Below are 26,262 nucleotides of genomic sequence, written 5' to 3'. Positions count from 1 at the left end.
AATGTGCTTCGTCGCTAAAAAAAATTTGTTCGAAAAATCGCTGTCCACCGTGTGTTGTTCAAGCATCCATTTGACATATCTTCTATACTGTGAAAGGTCAGCTGGCTTCAGTTGTTGTGTGAGCTGGACTTAATATGGACTTAATAATGCTTAATACGACATAATGTGTCGTAAGACCAACCTAATTCCTGAAAACGACGAGGAATCGACACATTCGGGTCTTCATTTCATTTACTACAGCGATATTTTCAGTGGTACAATTTTCCAATTGCTTGGGTAGTTGGACGATTATGTAAACTATGATCTCCTCTTAAAACACGATATGTGGCTGTGGCAGAATCAACATATTTGTAGTAGTTTTTATATTTTGTATGAGTTGTGCGATAGTTAAGCGATTCATTTTCGTTAATTTAAGACTTTCAACTGGAAAAAAATTGGTTTAACGACTTTGTTTGACGGATGTCAAATTCTAGCCCTACAGTTTTGAAATTAGCATAAACTTAACAAAGAAAAGTGGGATCTAGACGATACGTTCATTATAGAAAAATTTCCCTTCTGTTTGATCGTCGACACACTTATAGATTAATATTGGTTGACTGTAAAAAAATTAAGTATTGAACTTCCCTAAACCTGAAATATAAACCTGTGATATCTAGGGATTATGTTGCTCTAGATATTCTAAGGCCTTGATAGAACCTAATAGGCTGTTTTCTGAAATGTCTTCCCGTTTTTTAAGTTTGTTGAAGAAGTATCTGTCTAAGAATTTGTTTTTAGTTGCACAGTACCGTAAGATGGTTAGTGCGTTGGACTGTGATGCCAGAGGTCTTGGGTTCGATCCATGCCTATGCTATCTAAAGACTTTTCACGGGTACTGCCTCTTGCGAGGAATTGACAAATTCTCCAAAAATAACTCTTGTCATGAAAAAGTGCTTTCTCAAATTGGCCGTTCGGATTTGGCATATAAACCTCCATTCCTGACAACATTACTCGCACACAGGAATGGTTGAGAGTTGTAAGTCACTGGGCAGTAGTTCTCAATGGACTGTTGCGCCACCCAATTTATTTCTCTTAGTACCATAAGAAGAGGACTGTGTCTTCTTTTTCTCCCTGAAATCTGAAGGAGTTTCCAAGATTGGGATGTTTCAGAAAAAAAATCTGCAACTACTCCAGCATCCGTTTTCAAACCATCAGTATACATTGATATTGTCGACTCACTTATGTGTGGAACATTGTTCACCCTTTCGTTCCTATCAATAAAGAAACGTTTTTTGAAGTTCAGACGGTGTCATGTAGTCTGTGCTGTCTGTGCATGTCCTATGTGACTGTTTTTGCATCAACTGGTCTGGCTGAGCCGCACGTCACTATTTGCAGTATTTTCTTGTATATATAGGTACACTGGTAAAAGACTGAAATAAAAGTGGTCCTCATCGCTACTGTCATGCCTAGAGTGAGAATTTTTAGGTTTGTAGCTTTCTCTAACGCATTCCACCATACCATGTCACCATAAGTAGGTACGTGTTTGATGGTTGCAATGTACATCCACATCATAATTTTAAAATTAGGACCCCAGTTCCTACTGAAGATCCTTTTACATGAGAAGAATATGATCTGAGCTTTTTTGGATCTCTCTAGTGTATTAAGTCCTCAATACAACTTTTTTATCCAGGATTACTTCCATGCATTTCGCTTAGTTTAATAATTTGAGTGGGATTCCATGAATTAGAACTCTTTTCTAAAAATAGATGTATGAATACCCCGTTCAGATCTTCGTTTAATATCTATTTTTTTCAAAACTGTTATTAATATATAAAGCTGATTTTAACAGTTTTATACATTTTCAGTTAATACCTAAGACCTAAGAACCACTATAGTTCAGTTATTGTTCTAAATATGGACATTTTAACTCAAGAGATCCACTCCTTTGAATTTAAATTTTATTAATATTTTGTATAAAAAATTGTATGTTTTGAAGGTTAATAAATGCGCACAATTGAATACCAAATACTCTACGATTAATGCTGTATCAAAAATAGTAAACAAGGGTCAATTTTTATTTTCAGTTCTCTTGCAAAATATTTATGTTAAACCACAATGACTGTTTAAACCCTGTACAGTCATTCTTAGTAACATTTCAAAGATGTGAGATTTGAAAAAACATGTTTTTCAAAACAATATAAATGGTATGATGGTGCCAACAAGCCCCCAGGGTTATGATCTTGCAGATTTGTAAACATCAGACGCAATGACGCACTGATGGCCCCAAAATATTCCGAGTTACCAAGTGTGCCTCCCATTAAGCTAAATGTGTCCTTTACTATCTTTGACAATATAATGGTTCATCATTTATAGATTACTAATTTTGTTTTATTTTGTATTTAAAAAAATATATACATCTGTAGGTACATTAAGCATACATATATGTATTTTATTTTAAAAGTTAAGCAAAAGTTCAATCAAAGAATTAATGAACTCAATTATTGTTAATGCTAACCGATAAGAAACGCAAGTGTAGGTATATAAATTATATCAATGTTTACGAACGTCCATCGCATCAGCTTTTAAACTATACTATCAGTATAAGGTCTTGGCATTCGATTCTTGTCACATCATTTCATTAAGAGAAAGAGAGATTGGATTTTATATTTTGTAATTGAAACCATTCGAAAAAAAGATGAATCACAACGTAATAAATGATATTTCTAAATTTAGAAAATGCTTATTAAATGTTGATTAATCAATAATTGACTAAGCTGAATATAGGTAGGTAAACATGCATAGTTTGCGTATAGTGTTAAGCGCCTTCTACTTCTATTTCTATAACATATAACAAATATCTAATATTGGTTTTTGTCATATCTCAGAATTGTATTTAAATATAAACAAAAATAAAACTCATCGACTGGGTTGTCGATTTCAGTACCATGGGATTATTTTCCCATACTTTAGTCCCAAATTTATCCTTTTATTGCACTCCCTTAGAAAATATCCACAAATTTTAAATTGTTATGCTTAATTAATATAAACAACCTTATAATTAAAATGCTTTTTATTTTAAAGCAACATTTTGTATTAGGTTTTTGAAGGAGCTATAATATCTATGTAGTTAAGAGAAAGCCAATTTAAACTTATCAAATCTTGCGTTTAACTGAAAGAAGGAGTGTGCGAATTTGACTAATTCTTCAAAAATTACTAATTTAACTGAGAATTAGTATTTTTCTCATAACAAGTCAATCAACTTAAATGAACTTGATTACAAATTTAAAAATACATTTTTTTGAGTTGAAATACTCCCAATTTTCAAAACAGCCAACCCTGCTTAGTGTCTGAAAGTCCCAGATGAATTTACTCACCTAACTTTCTATGTGAATTACCCAATAAGTTGAAATAATGGTGAAATAGTTTAGTTAAATAACTGAAATATGGACCAATAAGATTAAATTTAAATTATTAAAAACATAATCTTATCTCTGTTGCATTTTGTATTGAAATAAAATGTCAAACGAGCGACGCGACAAAACAAATATAAATAGATTCAAGGCTATACATACAAAATTTGTATGTTTTATTGTGTTTTGTAAATATAGGTTAGAAAAGGGAATATTTGAATATCTTTGAATAAGTTTATTTCATCCTGCGATTAGTAAAGACCTTATTGTATGTCACGGTAAAGCTGAATTTTGTCCTTGAAGTCCTGAGTTTGATACAAACATTTTTTAATATTACAACTTAAAAGTTTAGTTTAAGTACATAAACATAAAAAATCTGGTCAGAAGGTGATTATCATTCAACTTTTGGGATGAATCTATAATGAAAACTTATTTTCAAAGTGGGTGCTGTGTTTTCAAAACAATGTGTTTTTTAAAGGTAGTTTTGACTGATATCAAGCACTCTCCGTGACAGCTGTTTGCTAGTTTGTGCTGCAGTACCCGGAATTGTGGGGCTCAGTGCAATAACCTAAACTCGCCATCGATGTCAACAGTTCAACATTTCACGCAATAGTCTTAAGAGTATTTTTCGTAAAGGTATCTGATGAATTATTTGAATGTTTTCTATCTCAAAGTCCAAAATTCAAAATCAAAATTAAACTACTTCCCTATAAAGGGTTGTTAAATTTTAAGAGCCGATCTTGATTTTGACTTAAAAAACAACATTTTGTTATGATAATATTGGTATAGTTCACTCATATTTTTCAATTCGAGCAACAAAAAGTTCGTTATCATCTCACAATAGCGAGATTCACAGTAATTGCCTGACCGGATTCTTTTTGGAATGCTATATTCATCAATGACGTGCGTAAAAGGTTCAACTGTTGTTAAGTCTGAAAAACTTTAACGCGTTGCTCGATTGTGTATCTTTCTATGGTTCAGATTGAGTTAGTCTGAAATTGAGAAATGTCAAATAAAATAAAGAAATAAACTTGACGTTTATGTGTGTTTCACATTCAACATCGGCTCTTTAAAGTTAAACACCCTTTATTCTAAAATTGTGCTGGACGGACCGTAAGAGGAGAAAACTGGAGATACGATGGAGTAGTATTGGAAGTAGTCAAGGATTATGTTTATCTGGGAATGACTCTCACGTTTAATTTGAATATGGACAAACACCTCAAAGCCACGCCTGATGCTGCTATAACGGCTATTTGCTCGAACTGGAAGATATCGTATCAACAAACACCAAATATGAAGTTTTTAACGCAACTGCAAAAGCAGTTCTGTTTTATGGAGCACAGATCTGGGATGTTTGGAAATACGAAATTGTTGAAAATTTTCTTCGATTGTTCCTTTGAAAAGTATTTCTCCTCCCTCTAAGTACGCCTAAGTACATGTATAATTTGGAAACAGGACTTTCGACATTGAAGCTGAGCGCAAGCTATTTGATAAAGGTGATTAATATGGACCGAACCCGATTGCCAAATATTATGTTGAGAAGTGGCATGCGTCGAAAAATTGGATTCTACAAGGATTGGATTGATCTTGCTGCAAGTTGTGGTATTATTCTAGAACTGAATGGATGTACTGGTCTCTAGATGAAAAAAGCACTGTACGAGGTTATCCAATCGATCGATGAAAATGAAAGGAACACATTTATAGAAATTGGCGAGAAACTTAACTATAATCTAAATGAACATAATTACTTTAGGCTCGATTATTCAAGAAAAACTATTGGAACTATTTTTAAATTAAGAGGTGAACTTCTTAACCTAAATTGTATACCACACAGAAACGATTTAGTTAATATTAGCTCCTTATGCAATTTGGGAGTGAACGAAAACACTATCCACTTCATCGGTGTATGTCCAATATTAAAGGAGCTTAGAAGACTCTTTTTTGGAAAAAGCTATCTAAGCGACAATGAAACAATAAGTTAATGGAGAAGATTGGTTGCTGATCCAAAAATATACCACCAAAGCGATGATCTATAGAAGAAGAATCATGGATGAACATTTGTAAACTACCTTTATTTTGTATTTTTTTTGTCTACTAAAAGTCATGTTTTTCCAAGGCTTTTGTAAATAATCTTAAAGTAAGCAAATTTTATTTTTTTAGTTTAAACTAAAAGTAATAACTACTCTAATTTTTATTGTTTGATTGAATTAAAAGTAAATTATGAATTAAAAGTAAACTAGGTATCTATACTAATTTTGCGAAGGCTTTTGATAGAGTTAGTCATACTATTTTGATTGAAAAACTGAAACAATTTGGTTTTCACTCAAATATGAAAATGAAATGGTTAGAGTCCTATCTAAGGGATCGTATACAATTCGTTTGTATTGGTCAAGTGCTCTCTACTCCAATTATTGTTACCTCGGGTGTCCCGCAAGGAAGCCATCTTGGTCCCCTACTTTTTTTTAATATTTATCAACGACCTGGCTGATATCTTCTTAAATTCTAGTACAATTTATTTAGTAGATTTAAAGGTTTTAAGATGCATAAATTCTTTAAATGATTGTATTGTTTTGCAAAATGATCTCCAAGAGTTAACACAAAATTTCTTTTGATTACAAAGTTAATAACTTTGTTCTTGAAAGAGTTTTGGAGAAAAGGGACCTTGGTGTATTGTTTGATTAAAAACTTTAGCAAGCATATACAATTTTCAATGCTAGGTTTTATTAAATGTAACTCAAAAGAATTCAAGGACCCTTTTGTCCTTAAATCTTTATTTAACTCCTTTGTTAGATCAAACTCAGAATACTGTTGCGTGATTTGGAATCCTTACTACAATATTTATTCAAATAAAATTGAAATGATCCAAAAAAAATGTACAAGGTTTTTAATTCAGAAAATAGGTTGGAACATCGAAATCCCGTTGTACTCGACTAGGTGGCTTATAAAAATAGGAAAAGCTTTAATGCAAAGTGGACTACCTATAGATTTCAGATGTTCATTTAAACTTTAACATATTATTTCCATTACTGCTTGCTGAATGCAGCCATCGAAATAGTTAGAAAAGCTTGAATGAAAAGTGAGCTACCTATAGATTTCTGGAAAAAAAAAGATCTACAAAGTTTAAATCACAAAAAATAAATCAATTTATTTCACCAAAAGAACCTTTCATTTATACATCTGACAGCTGTCTGATTTGGCTTTTATTGTGACACTTGCACTTGTTACCTGTTTCAATTCTCAATATTTATGAAATAAGACTTTAATTGTCTTTTCTAGATGTAGTTTCAATTAAAAAACTAGATTTCTTTTTAATGTGTCTTTATCATGAACACCATTTTTGTATATCGTTCCATTAATGTTAATGTTGATATAGTTTTTACTATTCAAATATCAAAAGATGGCAGCTTAGAAAGTGACAGCTTTAAAACCTCTTATTGAAAAAACAATATATTTCTTAGATCTCATGTATTTCCGCAAAAATAATACTTCTTCTCTACTAATTGGAATTTGTATTGTTTTCTTTTTTCAGTTTTGTGGACTGGCAATAGTATGGGCTGGTATCTGGCTTCACACTGACTTGCAAAATTACTTAAAAATCAGTCCAGAGTATTCAACAGCTCCACCGATGGTTTTGGTCACTATTGGAACAATTATCATTTTAGTAGCAACTCTAGCTTGTACTTGCATTGTTAAAGTTCAACAAACCTTACTTGTAATTGTAAGTATCAAAATTCTTCATCAACTAATAGTTCTTATATTCAAATTTCTTGTTCTTTTTTATTTCAGTACGGTGGATTCCTGATTGTGATCCTTTTCACAGTTATTACAGTATCAGCGTATATTTACACTTATAAAGATAATGTGATTGGAGGACTTGCCGAAGGCATACAATTTGATATCGACTACTATGGAATTCCTGGAGCAAATAAAACAAAGCTTATTGATTACATCCAGAAAAATGTATGAATAAATCTTAAAAAATGCCTACAAATTATTGCTAAAGAAAAGTTTACAAAACTTTGAAAGTTTTTAAGAACTCACGTTTTGAGTTTACATAATTTTAAAGAACTAAATGTGTTTTGAAATTACTAGCTTTATTTTGTTAGAAACTATTTTTGTGATTTTATCAATTTTTCTTCTTTATTTCCAGCTTGAATGTTGTGGCAGAGAAAGCTATATGGACTGGGAAGAAAGTAAACATATAACTGCTCCTGAATCTTGTTGCAGGGCACCATTATCTGAATGCAATGTTGTCGATCCATATTACCTTTACACAATTGTAAGAGGATTTAAGATGCATCCTTTTTTTAATTGGAATACTAAATTTATCCTTAAATCCTTTACTTTCAGGGTTGCATGCCAAAATTACAAACTTTGATAAATAACAATTTATCATTGATTGGAGCTTCAGCATCAGCGATAGCAATGTTTCCATTATTTGGAACAATGTTGACATTTTGTTTAGCAGCGACGACAAGGAAACATGGTTATGAGCCAATTATACAGTAGCGGCCCACAATTGAGCCACAATAACCATACACCATACATTATGTATTTCGAAAATGTATGGAAAAGCATTTGACTGAGTTGGATTATGTTTTTAAGTTTTATTCTTTTTATGAATAATTATGTATAATTTGGATCCAATTTATTATATAGCTTTAATTTATATATATGTATTGTTTTTATATACATTTTGTATTTACTACTATCTTCTACTTTTTTCAAAATAAAACAAACTAGTCCCTACAAAATAGAAAGTGAAAAAAAAATTGTTCGAAGTGATTTGACTGCATTTTTGGTACAAATTTCATTACTTTCCCAAAAAAAATAATTCCATCAGTTCACATTTTCAAAACCTTACTATTCGAAGTAAATCGTGAAAATAAAATTTATATTTTTTTTAATTTATAATTTAAGCAAGTTTTTAATGAGATTTTGAAACACTTTTACAATGTGTATAGAAATAATGAGCCTGCAAAAAAACTTAAAACTAAATACATTCATACGAAAGCTGCTTAAATTCAATAAAATACATTAACAAGAATTTATTTTTTAAAAACTATTTTTAAATATTAAAGTACATGTATTAAAAAATAATTTGATAAATTATTATTAAATTTAAGAAGGTCTCCGCATAGCTGCCGAAGCTGGACTTAAAAGTGATGAATGACTTTCAGCGCCTCGCATTCGATTCATATTTAAGTTCGGTGTACCACAGGTGGAATAAGTCGTTGCAGGGTTGCTCTTAAGAGAGTCTCTGCTGGCAAAACCTATTTTATTGCAATTTAATTTTATTTAAAAAATTGTTCTTAAAATATATTATGCTCACCTAATTTTATTAAAATCGTCAGCCATACTCTCTTTTTGAAGACAAAAATGAAAAAAACTATAACTCCAAGCAAAACATTAACCGAATCACTTAGATACCAGAAAAATGTTTTCCGACGATCATAAAATATTATACTGACGAATTCCAAAAACCAAGTTATTCCCATAACCATGAAGAGTTTTGTATTCATTACAAAACGAGCTCGATCCATAAAGAAACGCTTGCGTAGAACGGGTTTTTCGGTATTAGAACTTTGCATGCGAAATATTTCACGCTTAACTTTATTACAATAGCGCAGTGTTAAGGTGAAAAGTACTAAGTTCACCATAAATAGAACTCCAATGGGGCAGGAGAAAAATATTAGTTGTGATTTTGCTAGTGTATCTGAAAGAAAACGAATATTTATAAATTATTTGTACATTAATGGTGAGAGATATGTATTTTTAACCAACGTTCAAACCAACAACGTCCTTTTCCAAATTTTGGCCGCAGATGTTCACTGAGAATGTCAAATTTAGTCAAACAAATAGTTATTGTGGTTGCTAGACTTGGCAACCCCCATCCGTACAAGGAGTAAAATATGAACTTCTTATTGTGCTTCTGATTCATTCCATTGGAACGTTGAGAACTTCTGGAAATTAAAAGAACAAACAAATATCTTTAAAATTATATAAATTAATAAAAGAATTCATCTAAATTCCTAGTTATTTATTCTTAACAGATGATCTTCTAGAATAACAACAAAATTGTTTTTGAAAAACATGAGCTTTAAAATAATTCAAATAAGATTTTGAACACCGTTTATTAAAACATAAGAGTTAGACTTTTGAAAAGTAAATAAACAATAACAATAATATCAGATTTTGTGGATATTATAACTTGTGGAACATGAAATGGTTATTGTTATTAATTCTTCATTTTTCAGATTTACATTTAAACATTAACATTTTATTTCCATTACTGTTTGCTGAATGCAGTCATCGAAATATTAAGAACAATAATTACTGAATGGAGTCGACTTCTTTTCCATTCCTAAATGACGCTGACATTTTCTTATTTATTTATCTTCCTGTCTCACTTATCTTTCTGTTTCTTGTCGCCCATTTAGAGCGAGATAAAATGATGAGCCTTAAAAATGAATGAGTACAGTAAGAAATTTGTAAGTTTGGCTTATTTTTGACCTAACAATTCTGATGAGACGTCACATCTTCGCTAGTTGGGGTACATTTTTGAAATCAAAGATTGTATGACTCGGGGGCTGTATTGAAAATTACGCTTGCAACTAATAGAAAAACCCTTTTTTGATATATTAATTTATTGCTAACATCGGGAAATCGAAAATTAGGTTGGTCAGCAGCACTTGCACTTATAAAAGACTGAGCTAGTATTAAAACATCAGCGATCTGTGCCCGTCTGTCGATTTTTTTAAAACTTTAACTAACTATTATTATCAAAGTTTTTAATCGGAAAAGCAAATTTGAAGTCAATATCTTTCTATGTTCTCATAACACTTAAACCGAAAACCATTTCTTATCAGATCTTTGTTGTTTTTGTGGGTTTTTGTGTTTTCTAAAAAAAAAGTTTTGAATTGATTTCTAAGACCATTATCTAACGTTAACAACAAAATTTAGCACAAAATACAAAAAAATTGAAGTCAATACCTTCTTCCCCTGTTCCAGAAATATTTTTGTAGGAAAACATTTGGATTTTTCTAAAAATATTAGTGAATATTAATAACAATATTTTTTACAAAAAAAAGATGCTGGGATATGACCCACACTGATAACTTCCCATCCTTTCTATCGATTTGTCTTGCTTAAAAGTTTGTCCTATATGTATCAATTTTTACCAAATTTGCGTACTTTTTTGTAGATCTTATTTTTTATGAAAAAAACTGACTGTTGGATTTTTATAAAAAAAACTACTGAATATTGAAATTAATATTTTCTGTGAAATAAAATAACTTTGAAGCCAATATTTGTAATTTTTAAAAAGCTATTTGAGTCGAAAGTAAATTTTTACCAACTTTTGTTACATTATTGTTTAGGTTTTTAATTTTTTGTAAAAAAAACTGTCCATTCGATTTTTCTCAAAATTTTACTGAATATTAACAACAATATTTTTTATGAGACAAAATAAGTTTGAAGCCCTAATCTCAAGTTTTTGAAAAGATATTTGAATCGATATTCAATTTTTACCAACTTTGAGTAATGTTTTATAGGTTTTTATTTTTTATAAAAAAAAACTGTCAATTCGATTTTTCTCAAAATTTTATCAGATATCAAAAACATTATTTTTCTTTGCACAAAATTGTTTTGGAGATAAAATCATATTTAAGTCGTTAGATTTTCGAGATGACATATTTTTTTCAGTGGTTTTGATTTATAAAAAAAAAACCGTTAATTGGATTTTTTTTCTAAAAATGTTGTTTTTTTTATCACGTTACGATATATTATATACCATTTAATTCAAGTCTCTAAAGTCATTGGTTCGTGAGATACTTAGGGTTAGCTAAAATGTTCACATTTTTTTTAAACTGCTATGGTAAAAAACCAACCACGCAATTTTCTTGAGAGCCCTTTCTGCATCTTTCTGCTTTATTATCTGTATAACAAAATTTATTTGAAGTCGATATCTCTTCCGTACCTTGAGCTATGGACTACGAAAACAACGTCGCAAATTGTCAAAATGTTTAATTTGAATGTTTTTACTGACATTACAGTAACTTCCTATGGGAAGTTAATAATTGGACCAATTGAGAGAATTCCCCTTCACATACAAACCCGTTAACCACAGTAGGTCCGGTATTGGTGCCACACACATCTCTAGGTTTATTCCACTTAGGTAAAAGAAATTATCATAGTTTTAATAAACTAACTTTTTTATAAAAAGAATGTTATTTCCACCGCACAAGAAGATTTAAAAATGATTATGTTTCTTATGAAGTCCAAGGTGCGATAATTTAATTTATTTCGTGCTAAACAATGAAAAACTGAATAGTATAGCACCATATAAGAATATGCCGATTTCCGACCGGATTCGAGGCGAATCAAGCTCATTTCAACTCGATTCAGGTTTATAAAGAATTAAAATGAGCTTCAAGCTCGCTTCAACACCACATGTTAATGTAGAAGTATACGAACCAATCTCCTCCTTGAGGCAATTGTTAAATTTACTTTTTTTATAGAATCTCAATTTCCAGATGTTTTCTTAACATTTCTTCTTTGAAATTGTCCATTTTATTAGTTTTAATTAGTTTTTTTTGCTGAAGTTAATTTTAACTTTTGATTTTCACAAAACTTTCTTCTATTTGTGTGTTTTTTTTTTTAATTATTATTCTGACAGATATTCTTTCATTTAAACCAATTTTTAAAAACAAAAATCTGGCTACGCACTTTATAACTTTTGGATATATGTAGTTCAAATCATTGTACTATCCCAATCAGTTTCTGGAAACTCTCATTAGTTATGAGTCTTCATTTAACTTTATATGAAATTTTTAGAAACCTTGAATATTGTATATTATTTTTACATGTATTTTAAAACTTTTTTTGAAAGCCTCATTTCGACAATGGATTCGTTATTAAAAGCAATATTCTCTGTACAAAATCTTTTTCGATTAAATAGTTCAGCATTTATTAAGTTTATGTAAGTGCAGACCAAAAACTAAGTAGAATTTTTCATAAATTGAATAAAATACTGATAGTATTTTAACTTAATATTTGAAAAATCATTTCAAATTTGTTTTTGAAAAAAAAAACTTCTTCATGGTATTAACATTGCTTCAAAAAGCCATTATCGAATTAAAAAACAGTTCAATGGGAAAAACTTAGCGTGAAAGAATTATTTTGAAGTTAAATTCAAACAAGACCAACTTTTCTAGTGTTATTAAAATTCGTCCTTTTCATCGTAATTTCTAAAATTATTGATTCATCACCTGAGATGTTATATTTTCGAATTCATAATTATAAATGAAAATCTCACTTCCCACCCATATTACTTATTGTTTCCAAGAAAAATGTATGATTCGCTAATGATTTTTTTTTTCTAAAATTAGTTTTCGTGCTAAGTTCATCCGGTAATAAAATTAAAAATACTGCGAAAGACTCCTACAATATTGCATGTTATTTTCTCTTGAATCAAAATTTTCTAACAATGCAAGGGTGGGACATTTTATTGCTTCAATTAGATAGATATTAATTCATTTAAGAAGGTTTCTTGATTCTATTATGGATGGAAACACCACCACTACCTCAACCCTACTTCGCAATAAAAAACAATCAATCAACGATTATTATAAACAAAAGATATACACTATCGTTTATTCGTCCTTGAACTGGGACACACAAGGAAAAACTTAGAAAGTATTTTAACAGCAAACATTCAACAAGTTTCATACAGCAGAGTTGCCAATGTAATGCAATTGTGTTTTTTGACAAATTTCAAATTTGAAAATACTAGTGACAAATTATAACTTATTTTCAAAATGTCTTAGAACTTGCATGCAAATGTACAGAAGCTCAAATTCTGTGTGTCCTTAATTTCCGATGTCATTCTGAAATTTGTAAGAAATCATTTTGAGAGGCCGGCAAACGTTGTTGAGAACGATCTTGTTTCGGGGTATATCTAGTTTAAACTCGAATATTTCAAAAACACACTTACGAGTGGATTTATACCTCCCGAGGCTTTCTTGTTTCTGGATGAACGTACCGAAAATATACCATATGGCAAGAAGAGCTACAGATAAAAGAATATTATATGAACCTTCGGAATCAGTAAGTGGAAATACGGACATAAGATCCTTCGTAGGCATACCTCAAAAGGATGAAAAAAATTTCGATCGTTATAATCGCGAAAGATATTGGTGGCTTGACTGTGTCGTTGCAGGCGCGTAGTCCCTATAGTGTAGTGTCAATTGCTCGAAAGGTTAGAGTCATATACCAGCACACCTTCTAGGTTAGTTAGTTTTTAAGTATTTTTAAGAAAAAATGAAAAATAAAGACCGCAAAAGTTTTTTTTAAATCCTATTTTCCAATAATACAAAAACAAAAAGCATATACACAGTTAACAACAATTTGAATGTTATTAATATTTAAATAATTTATGTTATTTTATATTGCAATAAATAATATTAAAAATATAATAACTTTAGTTTCTTCTTAATGATTTGTATTGTTCTCCTGTTGTGTTATATAGTTTTAGTTTTTAAATAACACAATTAAAAAAAAATGTGGCACGTTTAATTTTGACCTGGTGGCAACGCTGATCCCAACCCTCCATGTGAGACATAACAATTTATCCAAAGATATAAAACAAATATGATTTTGGGCGCCAACATTTTTCCAGTCATAAAACTTGACTATGACCACAATCGGAAGCAACAAAAATGGTTTCCTTATGCTTTTTTAGTTAAGGATGAATGGATATTTATGAAACCGTTTGCTGCACCCTGGTGATTTTATTTATTTGGGTCGCATTAAAATTAATCTGCCACTCTAAAGAATATAAAACATTTTTGTTTTGTTTATATTTTTATGGATGTCAGAACACATTTGCAAAGTGTAAAACAAATCAAGTGAAGTGAATGTGAATGATAGCATCAATATGGTATGAATATTTCGTATAATATGGTATAATAAAACTTATAGAATAAAAATTATAGAATAAGATTGTACGTAAGTGCCGCGTATAAATAAAGATTAATTCAGTAATTTATTTTATAATCGAAAAATAAAAATCAGTTAAACTGAGAGGAATTAATTGTTCTTTGAAATTATAGACATAAACACTTTCTTTCATTATCATTTCGCATAATATTTTGTTATAAGTATAAACAAATGAAGGAATAAAGAAAATAGATTGCTTGCCAAAATAATTCTTTAGTCTTTACTCTTTATTAATAGTGCGTAGGTAAACAAATTATTATCTCAACTATACCTAATATTTCAAAACGAAAGAACAAAAGACTGATATGGAACAAAATATTAATGTTTAAGAAATTTTGTAAAAATAATAAACAAAACTTCAGACAGAGATAGATAGAGTTTAATTTTTGTTTATAAATAACATCAATAAGTTTATTTTAGTTCTTTAAATACCGAAGATGATTGTTTCACCTCAGCTATAAAAGAAGGTCTAACACGAGGGAACACTAAACATTTTTTGTATGAATGTTTTTATAGGTTTCAAGTTGCCGGCTTTCCAAAAGTATCTGAAAAAAGAGGCTGGGATGCAACCCACACCGATAACTTCCCATCCCGTCTGTCTTGCTTAAAAGTTTGAAGGTTTTCATGTTGAGCTAAAAAAGTTGTCAGTTAAATTATTCATAAACATTTTAAAATTACCAATAATGTTTTTCATATAAGGAAAATTGTTTTTATACAAAAAAAAAATAAAACATAAAAAAGTTTGAAGACAATATTTTTAATTTTTGAAAAGCTATTTGAGTCGAAAGTAAATTTTTACCAAGTTTGAGTATTGTTTTCTTTTCGTTTTTTTACTTTTTTGTAAAAAAAACTGTCAATTAGATTTTTCTCAAAATATTACTGAATTTTCAAAACAATATTTTTTTAAAGACTAAAGTAGTTAACTCACAGTTTTTAAAAAAACAAATTTTAATTAACCTTTTAGGTTTTTTATTTTTGTACAAAAAACTGTCAATTCGATTTTTACTCAAAAATTTTCCGGATGTTAAAAACAATATTTTTTATAAGTTGAAAGTCATAATCTCAAATTTTCAAAAAGATATTTGAGTCAAAAAACAATTTTTAACAACTTTTTATTTATTATAAAAAAACTGTCAATTCGATTTTTCTCAAAACTTTACCAGATGTTAAAAATGTAGAATTTTCGAGGTGACAAATTTGTTTTTTTTTCAGTTTTTTTTTAATTATAAAAATCCGTTAATTAAATTTTTTCAATAAATATATTTCTTTTAACGTGGTACACTTTAGAATACATTATATAAAATTTATTTCAAGTCTCTAGCGTTTTTGGTTCGTAAGATACAATGGCGGATTCAGAGGGGGTCGTAGGGGTCATGGCCTTTATTTTTGTAGAAATGTCCTTCAATTCAAAACTAATCGTACTGAGTTAATGGGTATGACCACTATTATATTTTGAATTATTTATTTTTTGTATATGAGAGCGAAATTTGCATTTTAGCTTTTAAACTTTGTTGCAAAAAGTAGTAGTAAACTGAGGGCTGGACCCAGAACATAGTAAAAATCTAACATTAAGCCCTATTCCAAAAACTTAGCACAAATTTATCAAATTTTGACCAATGGAAGATCCAGGGAGGGTCATAAAAGCCATAAAGCTTATACAGTTAAGTTGTATAAGCAAAGATTTGTTAGTAACTCAACGACATTCACCAAAAAGTGATTTGCCGTCAAAAACATTTAAAAGTTTTGTAACTTAAGTAATGCTTTAAATTATTTTCATACAATTTGTTTTCAAGGTTTATAAGAAGAAACTTTGAATAAGAGATCTTTAATTTTACATTAAGATGCCTTTAAATGCCACTGTGCCTATTGAAACTAAACCGATTATCTAAAGGCGTTTATTTTTCATTTTTTAATACTAAAAATAACATAAGTCCCTATAAAAATTTGTTGGTGTAAATTCGAAAATTCGAATTTTTTCACAAATGATCAGATAGATTTTTTTGAACTTTCTCTAAATTTGTTCTTATTTTGGCTTCTTTCTATAAGAAAAACATATTTTGGTATTGTTCCTGAAGGGCACATCTCATAAGGTACCCCTCTTAAGGAAATCTACATTTTGAAGTGAATTTGTTTTAGATGTTCTAGAACTGAAATTTAAACACGATTTTCAAGAATATACATGTCCCAAAAACATCAAAAGTGACACTTTTGTTATACTAAAGCTAATTGAAAAACACCATAAACGTTTCATATCTATTAATATAAAAGCTTTGAATCTCTAAAAAACTGAAGTGAAAATAAGTTCTGTTGACTTCTTTAATATCAAAATATTTTAAAGCATTAGCTCCAATCTACGAGTAAGCAGACTTATAGCTATAGAAATAATAGACAGAAAATTCTTGATATCAGATTCTTTCTCATTTTCTCGGTTTTTGAATTTTTGTAGCTTTTTTGCATTAATATAAATGGCAACAAAAAAGAATATATTCTTTTTGGAAGAAAGCAAAGTTTCAAAACAATTTCGTACATTTCTCCATGAAAGCAATAAAAATATTGTGTTTTAAAATATGGCATATTTAGAAAACTGTTAGAATCTTGGAATGCTTTCTACTAAATTAAATAGTTAGACTATACCCTGCTGGACAATAGCGTTCTTAAATAATTTAATAACTAAACTTGTCACTTTAGCCCTTGAAATGTGTACATTTAAGGTTAAGATACACATTATGTTATTTAAATTTTGTTAACCTTCTTTAAAGAATATTTTTAAGAGGTAAATTAAAAATCGTCTATCTATTAGGCAAGTTACCCCCCCCCCCTCTATTTGAAGTCGATGTCTCTGCTAGTTCTTGAGCTATGGTAGACGAAAAAAACGTCGCGAAAGTACGGACGTACGAACGTACGTACACACGCACACACAGATATCTTTCTAACAATCTTTTATTTCGACTTTAGGGACCTTGAAACGTAGAGATATGTCAACATTTTCAATTTGACAAATCGGACCCATTACAATAACTTCCTATGGGAAGTTAAACATGTTAAGTTTGACAGCACTTCCTATATTGCAAATGGCGTTTCGATGTTTCTTATGAAGTGCAAATGAAATAGTTTGATTCGTGTTAAACAATGAAGAACTGAATAGCTTAGCACCATATAAGAATATGCCAGCTATTCCATGAGCATTTTTTTTATTTGATTAAAACAAAACTATATTTTTTGTACACAAAAAAAATTTTGAATCAACTCCGATCCTCCACCGGAATCGAGTCAAATCAAGCTCATTTCAGCTTTCAATGATTCAGTTACGAGTATATAAAGAATTTAAGCTCTCTTCAACGCCACATGTTAATGTAGTAGTCTACGAACAAACCCCCCTCTTGAAGTTTTGATTTTATCTCAAAGCTGCAATTCTTAAATTAACATTTTTTTATAGAATCTCAATTTCCAGATGTTTTCTTACCATTTCTTCTTGGAAATTGTCCATTTTATTAGTTTTAAGTTAATTTTTTTGCTAAAGTTAATTTTGACTTTTGATTTTCACAAACCTTTCTTCTTTTTGAATTTTTTTTTTCTTCTGGCTGCTGCCGATGGCTTTTCTAAGGAATTTTCTGCTATATTATTTATAGAATGCCAAAAAACACGAATATTTTTGATCATCAAATATTATTAAGCCAGTATAAAAGCTACAAAAATCTATCGGTTAATTTTTGAGAAAATTACAATTTTTGATTTTTGGCCATAAATTTTGTATGGAAACTACAGTTATTTTAAGTCTTAAAAATAAAATAAAAACGTAACTCGAATCGGCTTAAGACTTAAATTTCCAAGTTTGAACTCAATCAACACAACAGTTTTTGTTGTAGGGGCGAGGACAGACAGACAGACTGACGGAATCGGGGAACTCACTTTTTTTCGACTTCACTACCATCGTAATGTCTTTGATTAAAACATCGACTTCGATTTGTTTACGAATGAAATACTTGCCATATAATGTAGGTCCTATATGTCGCAAATAAAAATGTTAATACTCAGTTTGAACTCATATATTTAAATAAATGTATGTATAAATTATACAAAATTACAAAACATTTATCAAAATTTCTAAAACTGTTCTACTGTGCGGACGATAAAGAAAACCCAACTGCCCACTAGAGTCTAAATCATTTAAAATCGGATACAGAAAATGACTAGATACGATCAACTACTTCCGATAGCAATTTTCCAATCACCATTACAAAAGTTACTCATCCTAAAGATGAGGTAAATTATAAAACTCCAAATTTTCCATGCTAATAATTTATTAACATAAACTCGTCAGTATCATTCAATTAGTCATCGCTAACATTTAAGAGTAAGTTTATAAAGATATGTTTATTTTTATAAATCGAAGAATAAGAACAAGAATTTCCTGTCTCTTAAGATCTTAGATATTTATTTATATATTATTAAATGGAATGTTACGTAAATTAGTTTTATTCATTGTTTTGTATAGAAAATTATTCTAAAAAATGCAAATCATGAACAAAGTATTAAAATATCTGTTAAAAGATATTTATACATAAACATTAAAAGCAATATTCTGTAAATTCGAGCATTACCTAGGTCAATTTTTATTTGAAGTAGTTATGATTTAAAAAAAAGAATTTATTTTACTTTACATTGAATTCATAATTTTGGATTCATTTTAATTGAACTTTATTTTATTTAATTTTATTTTTTGTCTAATTTTAGTCCGTGATATTTTTCGTCTTTTTACTTCAAAAATATTTAGAATTTTGATTTATTTGTTGCTTAACTTTTTTATTCTATTTTAATTTAAATGATTGAACTTAATTCTTTTTTTAATTTGATTTCGATAAAATCTTTAGTTTTATTTTTTTATTTAATTTCAATTTGTATATTAGCTTCATTTTCTTTTTTTAGGACTTAATCTAGTTATGTAAGAATTCTACTCCTAAGGGTAAAGCCCAAATGGTTTTCGTCGATGCTGTTGGGGCCCTTCACAATAAGGTGCGGCCCTGAAAAAATGTAAACAATTTCAATTTTATTTTGCACACCAAATATCATGTGTTTATATATTTTTGCCATTTGGTTTGTTTGCAAAAGATCATTTAAATTTTTTCTTCTGCATACCTGGAGTAAAAACATTTACAAAGATGGTATGCCATATACTTAAATTAATATTAAACACCACCAGAGATACCTGGTATGTATTTATATTGGTATTTTTGTTTTTGTCCACAAGCATGTGCCGGCTTCTTCGAATAAATTAATAATCTAAAATCAAACAAATTACTCATTAAGAAAAAAGAAAAAAAAAATCTGAGATGGAAAAACTATAATCTCCGTAATCCGCATACCTTTACCAAGCTTCATATTATGGAAATTTCAGTCAAGACCAAATGACAAACGATTTCTTTATACATAAACGGTCGGTCGGTCGATCTCAGATAGTCGGAGCGTCGTCACCGGATTCAGTTGTGAGAAACAAATGTATTATTATCAACTTCAAATCTATACTATCATTTTCAGTTTGAAATTATTCGACTTGGTTGTACGACGCGCTTAAAAACTACGGACACACGCTCGCAAAACAGATTAAGTTGTGCTATTGTGCTCCAATGTGCGCTGTTTAAAATACATCAAGTTGCCCTTTTTGTGATAACTGATAAGAACAAAAATAATCAAATATTTATAACACGGCTTTGAAGTAAACAAGTAGTTTTAGAATTGAATTTCTAATTTAAGAAAAGTCTGAGTATACCAGCAGTACTCATATTGACAATATAATTATGTCGCCTTCGAACAAAAAAGTGAATTTGTTTGTTTTTGTTGTTACATTATTTTTTGTGAGTTCTTGTTTTGATTTAACACGAGCAGCTAAGGCGAATTCAGTATCATTGGCAGAAGCGGCAGAGAAACAAAAACAAGATGCAGAGATCCATAAGATACTTTTTGAAGACAATCAAAGTATTCAAGAATGTTTGGTGAGTTGCAGAAATTTATAATTTGATATACTTTGGGAAACTTAGTAAAATTTGTTGTACATATACGAGTATGTACTTCATGATCAAGCATCACTAACTATAGATTTAAGAATGTTTGAATTATAGTGGTAAAAATAGTTAAGTTTTTTTTAACGATTTGAATCTTTGTATCTAAAGTGAAACCATTCAAGAAATCCAAAATGAAATCAAATTCAATTTCAACATTTCATTTGTTTAAAAATTATTTCAAACATTGGACAAAAAAAAATCAAAAACCGATGACATCTTGATTCGGATAGGTATAATTTGACAACATTTTATTTTTTCATAAATAATGATCGTTTTAGTTTTTAATTTTTTGTTTATTGAACAACATTATCTCGTAGTTAAGTTCAAAAGCTTAATTTTCATTTTTTTGTTGCATTAAAAATGGTCAAGCTAACGTAACTTACATATATTTTATGAGACCTTACAAAAAATATTAACTTTAATTTTGTAAGCTTATAACTAGAACGGTTTTTGTATACATACATGCTCGTACATACATTGACAGAATCTTTAAAAAAATTAGTTAATGAAACAAATTGCTATTTCATAAAAATCTTTAATAAAAATTAAGACGAAGACGAGAATTTGGCCAACTTTCTACAAATGTTTGTTCTTACTTGCTTCGTTAATTACGTTTTTTTTTACTTAAAGTCTAATAAATATATGACTAATAAAAGTGCAGTTGAAGTTTTTAATAACTCAAAATTTTTTGCGTAAGTTTAGCCTTTTTAAATTCGTTTTTTTTTTCGAAATTCTGTTCTTCAAAATTCTATATATTAAAATTCTGTAATTAATGAAATAACATTTTAAAAATGTAAAATCAGCGTTATTAAAAATAACCTCCCTTTAAGAGATGAAAAACTCTATTCTCAGCACTTAACAGGTGAATTAAGTTAATACAAAGCTTAAACCTTCAATATCTCTGTGACTTCATTTGGCTCTTATGTTAAATCTGAATCACGTATTTTAAATAATTTTCAAGCAGATAACATTTTTGGGAGGGGGTCTTGCATTAATAGAAATTCTAAAGGTTCCCTTATCGCACACAAAAACACCCATTACACATCAAATATTTTTAGAGACTCGTTTGATACTTTAATATTTTATTCTACAAATTTAGCTAAACTTCCCATTTTCATTAACTTAAAGTTCAATAATATTTAAATGCTGCCATCAAAATTACAATTATTTCAAAAAAAGGGCTATAACCTTTTTAAAAGTAAAGGAAAAAGTTTAAGCAAGACAAGGAAAGCCTGCAAAGGTCGAAGGACCAAATTTTTACATGACTAACAATTACGGCGAAAAATACTGCAATATCCCAAAGGCAGTAAGAATTTTTGGTCATTTATAAAAAAAATGGGGAATTCTTTCTCTTCCTCAGTTCCTACGCTTGTTGTCAATGACACTCCTTAAGTTAGCTCTGTTGATAAAGCCAACTCATTTGCAAGGTAGTTTGCCAAAATTTCCACCTTACCAGATAGTGTCTCCCAGATCTTGAACACGCAAATGAACTGTGGCGAGAGTTCTTAAAAATCTCAACATTCATTATTCTGAAGAGGTGTTCTTCCACACTAGCAAACCACTGCGTAAGCTTTTAAATCTATTCTATTCCTCTGGGCTGGTTCCGAGTAGTTGGAAAACTGAATTTTTCAGCCAATCTCAAACAGAAGCTAATCTTCTTCTCCCACAAATTATCGACCAATAGCACTAACGTCCCTTCTTTCTAAGGTCATAGAAACGCTGATTAATTATCAGCTTAAGAAATATATTAAGGAACGGAAGCTTCTTAATGGCCGGCAATACGGCTTTCGTAGCAATAGGTCCACTCATCTCATGGTTCATCTCACCGAATAGTGGAACAAATCTTTACATCGTTTTGGAGAAAGTAAGATTATTGCACTTGATATTTCAAAGGCATTTGATAAAGTCTGGCATCTTGCTGTGTTATCAAAAATGCGTGCTTTTGGTATCGACGAATCTCTTCTTCGTTGGATTATAAATTTTCTTTCGAAACGTTGAATACAAGTTGTTTTAAACGGATTTAAGTCTGGAACTCATAAAATAAATGCTGGTGTGCCCCAGGGCTCCGTTTTGTCTCCGAACCTCTTCCTCATTTTTATAAATGATCTCCTGTCTGCCTCTTCTAATCAAATACATTGCACTCTTAGCTTTTCATATTCGTTTCCAGACTCACAGCCCTCCTCTTCGGATGTGGAACTCCAACCGCAAAATATGATTAGCTCATTAAATTCCGACCTACACAGCATTGTACAATGGGGAATAAAAAATCGAGATAAACCCTCTTTGCTACTATTTATAAGTGGCACTTGCATCAACGAAACGCAAAATCTCGACATCCTCAGAATGTGCATCAGCAACCACCTTTTGTGGAGCGATCACATACGCAATGTTGCCAAAGATGTCTAGGTTTTTTGAGACGTTGCAAAATATTTGTCTCCCCGTCTGATCTGGCTACAATCTACAAAACCTATATACGTCCGAAACTTGAATATAACTCTCATATCTGGGCTGGTACTCCAGAAACTTATTTAAGCCTCTTGGACAGTATTCAGAAAAAAACTTTTAAAATGATTAGTGACATTAACATCATCAACTCGTTTACGTCACTCGAACATCGACGCAAGGGTTCTTGCCTCACCCTTTTGTACCGTTATTTTAACGGGCTATGCTCTAGTGAAATAGCCAGTTGCATTACTCCCCTTAAACAATTTAACCGTAATACCCGCGCTTTTATTAATGCCCATCAGTCTACTCTTGAGCCCAACTTCGGCTGTACTATGAAGTACAAAGATTCTTTTTTAGCCGTACTAATGTAACGCCTTGCCACGCTCTATTTTTCCCTGTCATTGCAATGTTCAGAAATTTAAAATCAATGTACACCGACACATCCTATCCAATTCTTCCATCTTTTCCTAATGCTTACACAGTGTCTTTGGTATATTAAAGGTATACAAAACCCTTTAAGCGTTCGCTTATTATTAAAAAAAAAAGTATAGTACCCGTGCTTGTAGTTTGTTTCAATCCCTGCCTGGGCCTTAGTTTTCAACGGATTATCCCGCCTCCTAATTTATTTTTAAACTTTTCAAAATGTCTCTACCATTTTTAATAATTAATTTTAAGAAATCTGGTTCATTTAAGAACTATTTATTTATAAATTAGTTGAATTTTTATTCACAAATGAAAGAAAAAGAAATATCAATCACTGAAATTACGAACAACTTTCTGAAACACTTCTTTTGTCTTTATATTTAATTAAATATAATAATACATTGCATCATCAGAGATGCGATTTGAAGAGCTTTTTATGGTTTTGCTCGTAAAAATAATTATAACCAATTTTTAAGCAACGAAATAAATTATTAAGTAATCAGACATTGGTATTTTCTTTTTTAACTTAAAATATGTTTCTTTCAATGCCATTACTACAGTCGATCTTCCTTAATACGTTTGATTTAAGTAATTTTAAAAATATTTTAAATTTAATTCGTAAAACAAAAATTATGACGAAAAAATTTTTTCTTAGTACTTGCAATTAAATTTCAAAGGTGGGAACCCTAGTAAATTTTTTTAAGGCATTCGTTGACTTAAAATCTTTAAGCTAAGTAAAATGTAAATGTTCACAAAATTGCCCTTGAGACCAAAATAATATCAATCGACTGAGCTACATCCAAATATCACACATCATAAGCTGAGTGATTTAACGATTGGTAATGAAATCAAAATCTTAGGAACCTACATTTGAAGCTTTTTGTTTGCACTCGAATTCAGCTTTTAAAAGAACAAGTTTTATTTTTGTTTAGAAGAAAATCGAGTTTGAGAAGGTCAGGAAAAAATTTGATCTTACAATCTCTTGGTCTCTTTGTACATGAAGAAGAGTGTTTATTATTAAAGTTAAACATTAATGACTTAATTAATCAGGTTCCTCTTTAATCATAGACTGCGTTTCCCAATTTTTGAAACTAATAAAAACCAATGAAAATATTCGGGTTGGTCTTTTAAACCTTAAAAAAATAGTACCTGATTAAAAATACGGATTGATTGGATTCATAAAAATCTACAAACAAGTCTAAGACCATGGGGAATTCTTCCTATTTCTTAAAAATTAAAAAAGTCGTATCACGTATTCCTACCCCCCCCTCCCCCTCAAACTACACATGTTTTATTTGCTAGGCGAATCAAGTTCTGAAACCTTAGTTTTTATTGAGTACAAGTTTTTCTTTGCTTGTATTGTTGCAAAGTTAAAAGTTAAATGGCTTTAATTATGAAATTGAAATATATCTCCTTTTTAAATGAAACGTCTTTCCTCGAATCCCTATAATTCCAAACCAGCCCTAGAAAATGGTAGATGTAAAAGTAGAGAAACTAAGAAAATTTTCACACATATGTAATGCAAGTTTATAAAAATGTTTAATTTTGTATATTTTCAGAATGTCACATTGCGTCGAAAAACACCAGAAGTCAAGAAAAACGACACCAAACCCGATAAACCGCTATGGACAGTTGTTATCCTCCGAGAAGAAATTATCCAAAAGGATAAAACATTAAACATTCAACAATGTACTGGTTCTCTGATTCATCCTCAAGTCGTTCTAACCGCAGCTCATTGTTTACACAATAAACCAATAGCTGAATTAAAAGTTCGTGCTGGAGAAATAAACAGGAGACCAGACAAAAATACCACAACATTCCATCATCAAGAACGTCACATTGAAAGTATCGCCTATCAAAAGTCCTATGACCCAACAAAACCCAAAAGGGATATCGCTTTGGTCTTCCTAAAGACTCCATTCAATGTTTCTTCTTCGACTCATATTAAAACTGTTTGTTTACCGCCGACACGCTTTCCTGTCAATGCCACATATGTGAGATGTTTTGTAACCGGATGGGAGAAAAAATCTCATCATGTCAAACTTGGACATGCGAATTTCAAAAAAATCGATCTACCAATTATTCCAAATTATAGATGTCAAAAAGTCTTGAGACTGACGGGATTGGGTGAAGAATTCAATTTACACAAAAGTTTTATGTGCGCAGGTGGAGAACTTGAAAAGAGCGCCCTGGAAGGTAATGGTGGGGCGCCTTTGGTGTGTCCAGTATGCGGCTCTAGTGGAAAGATGCAGGTGCAAGTTGGAGTCATGTCGTGGGGATTTAAGGCGTCGCCACTACCAGAAGTATTCACGGCTGTAAGCAGTGCACGGCATTGGATTATGGAGGAATTGCAGGAAAAGAAATTGAAACTACCAAATTGTGGAATCAAATGGAATCAAGATGGCGTTGAGCCTTGATGTGATCCACACGCATTAGCATTAAAAAAAAGTAGCTTTAGATCTGTTTCATTTTATAATCTGTAAAGAAAAATTGTAATTAAATAAAAAAGATTGGTATTTTCTATATAAAATTCTAAAAGTAGAGAACTTAAACAAACAACAGAAATTCCAAAGCCCTAAAAACATAGCTATAATATGTTATGAAATCTTTTGAATGTTTCACTAAAACTTAAAGCTTATTAAAGTTCCATCTGCTTCAATGAAATGTATGTAAACGATTGCATGGAAGTTACATATACAAATAAAAAAAGACATACTCAAAACTAAACTTAAGCAAATATTTAATTTTCGTATCTGAAAAATGGTCTAATCTCGATATCAACTTACCCAAATGTCTGCCAAATATCAAAGCACATAACATTCGTCCATGCGAAGGCTGCCATTAAGCTAAAATATATACAAAATGCTGAAAGTAAACAAAAATATGTTCAACAAAAATAACAATAAAAGGTAAAACTCTGAATTCTTATCAAGAAAAAAACCATTACCAAT

General features: G+C 30.2%; 3 protein-coding genes across 6 annotated transcripts in view; 2 read left to right on the top strand and 1 right to left on the bottom strand.

Moving 5' to 3' along the window:
* LOC129949726 (tetraspanin-6-like) overlaps positions 1-26,262 on the top strand; it is a 332,660-nt gene that overhangs the window by 134,634 nt on the left and 171,764 nt on the right. For 2 of the 3 annotated variants that reach the window (XM_056061359.1, XM_056061357.1), the window contains exons 3-6: positions 6,916-7,104; positions 7,173-7,346; positions 7,537-7,665; positions 7,737-8,076. In XM_056061359.1, coding sequence (XP_055917334.1) covers positions 6,916-7,104; positions 7,173-7,346; positions 7,537-7,665; positions 7,737-7,895 — 651 coding nt within the window. In that variant the 3' untranslated portion in view covers positions 7,896-8,076. Of the gene's footprint in view, positions 1-6,915; positions 7,105-7,172; positions 7,347-7,536; positions 7,666-7,736; positions 8,077-26,262 lie in introns of those variants that run through there. The other variant, XM_056061358.1, reaches the window with a different exon arrangement.
* The window catches only part of LOC129949714 (G-protein coupled receptor Mth2), a 30,274-nt gene continuing 11,990 nt past the window's right edge, over positions 7,979-26,262 (bottom strand). Inside the window, exons 4-7 of one of the 2 annotated variants that reach the window (XM_056061342.1) lie at positions 26,098-26,176; positions 9,171-9,349; positions 8,719-9,102; positions 7,979-8,659 (exon numbers count right to left, since the gene is read on the bottom strand). In XM_056061342.1, coding sequence (XP_055917317.1) covers positions 8,508-8,659; positions 8,719-9,102; positions 9,171-9,349; positions 26,098-26,176 — 794 coding nt within the window. In that variant the 3' untranslated portion in view covers positions 7,979-8,507. The remainder of the gene's footprint in view (positions 8,660-8,718; positions 9,103-9,170; positions 9,350-26,097; positions 26,177-26,262) is intronic. The other variant, XM_056061343.1, reaches the window with a different exon arrangement.
* Positions 19,923-26,048, top strand: LOC129949725 (phenoloxidase-activating factor 2-like). The gene is made up of 2 exons (XM_056061356.1): positions 19,923-20,374; positions 24,871-26,048. The coding sequence occupies exons 1-2, from the start codon at positions 20,180-20,182 to the stop codon at positions 25,726-25,728; spliced, it is 1,053 nt and encodes a 350-aa protein (XP_055917331.1). The 5' UTR covers positions 19,923-20,179; the 3' UTR covers positions 25,729-26,048.

Source organism: Eupeodes corollae, chromosome 3 (assembly GCF_945859685.1).
Source record: "Eupeodes corollae chromosome 3, idEupCoro1.1, whole genome shotgun sequence".
Classification (NCBI taxonomy): Eukaryota; Metazoa; Arthropoda; class Insecta; order Diptera; family Syrphidae; genus Eupeodes; species Eupeodes corollae.
This window is presented reverse-complemented; position numbering and strand designations above follow the sequence as displayed.

Bases quoted from the DNA above. Each gene is read 5' to 3' on its own strand.
- LOC129949725 (XM_056061356.1), top strand. From the start codon at position 20,180: ATGTCGCCTTCGAACAAAAAAGTGAATTTGTTTGTTTTTGTTGTTACA. The intron at 20,375-24,870 runs GTGAGTTGCAGA...GTATATTTTCAG, and splicing joins AAAGTATTCAAGAATGTTTG to AATGTCACATTGCGTCGAAA.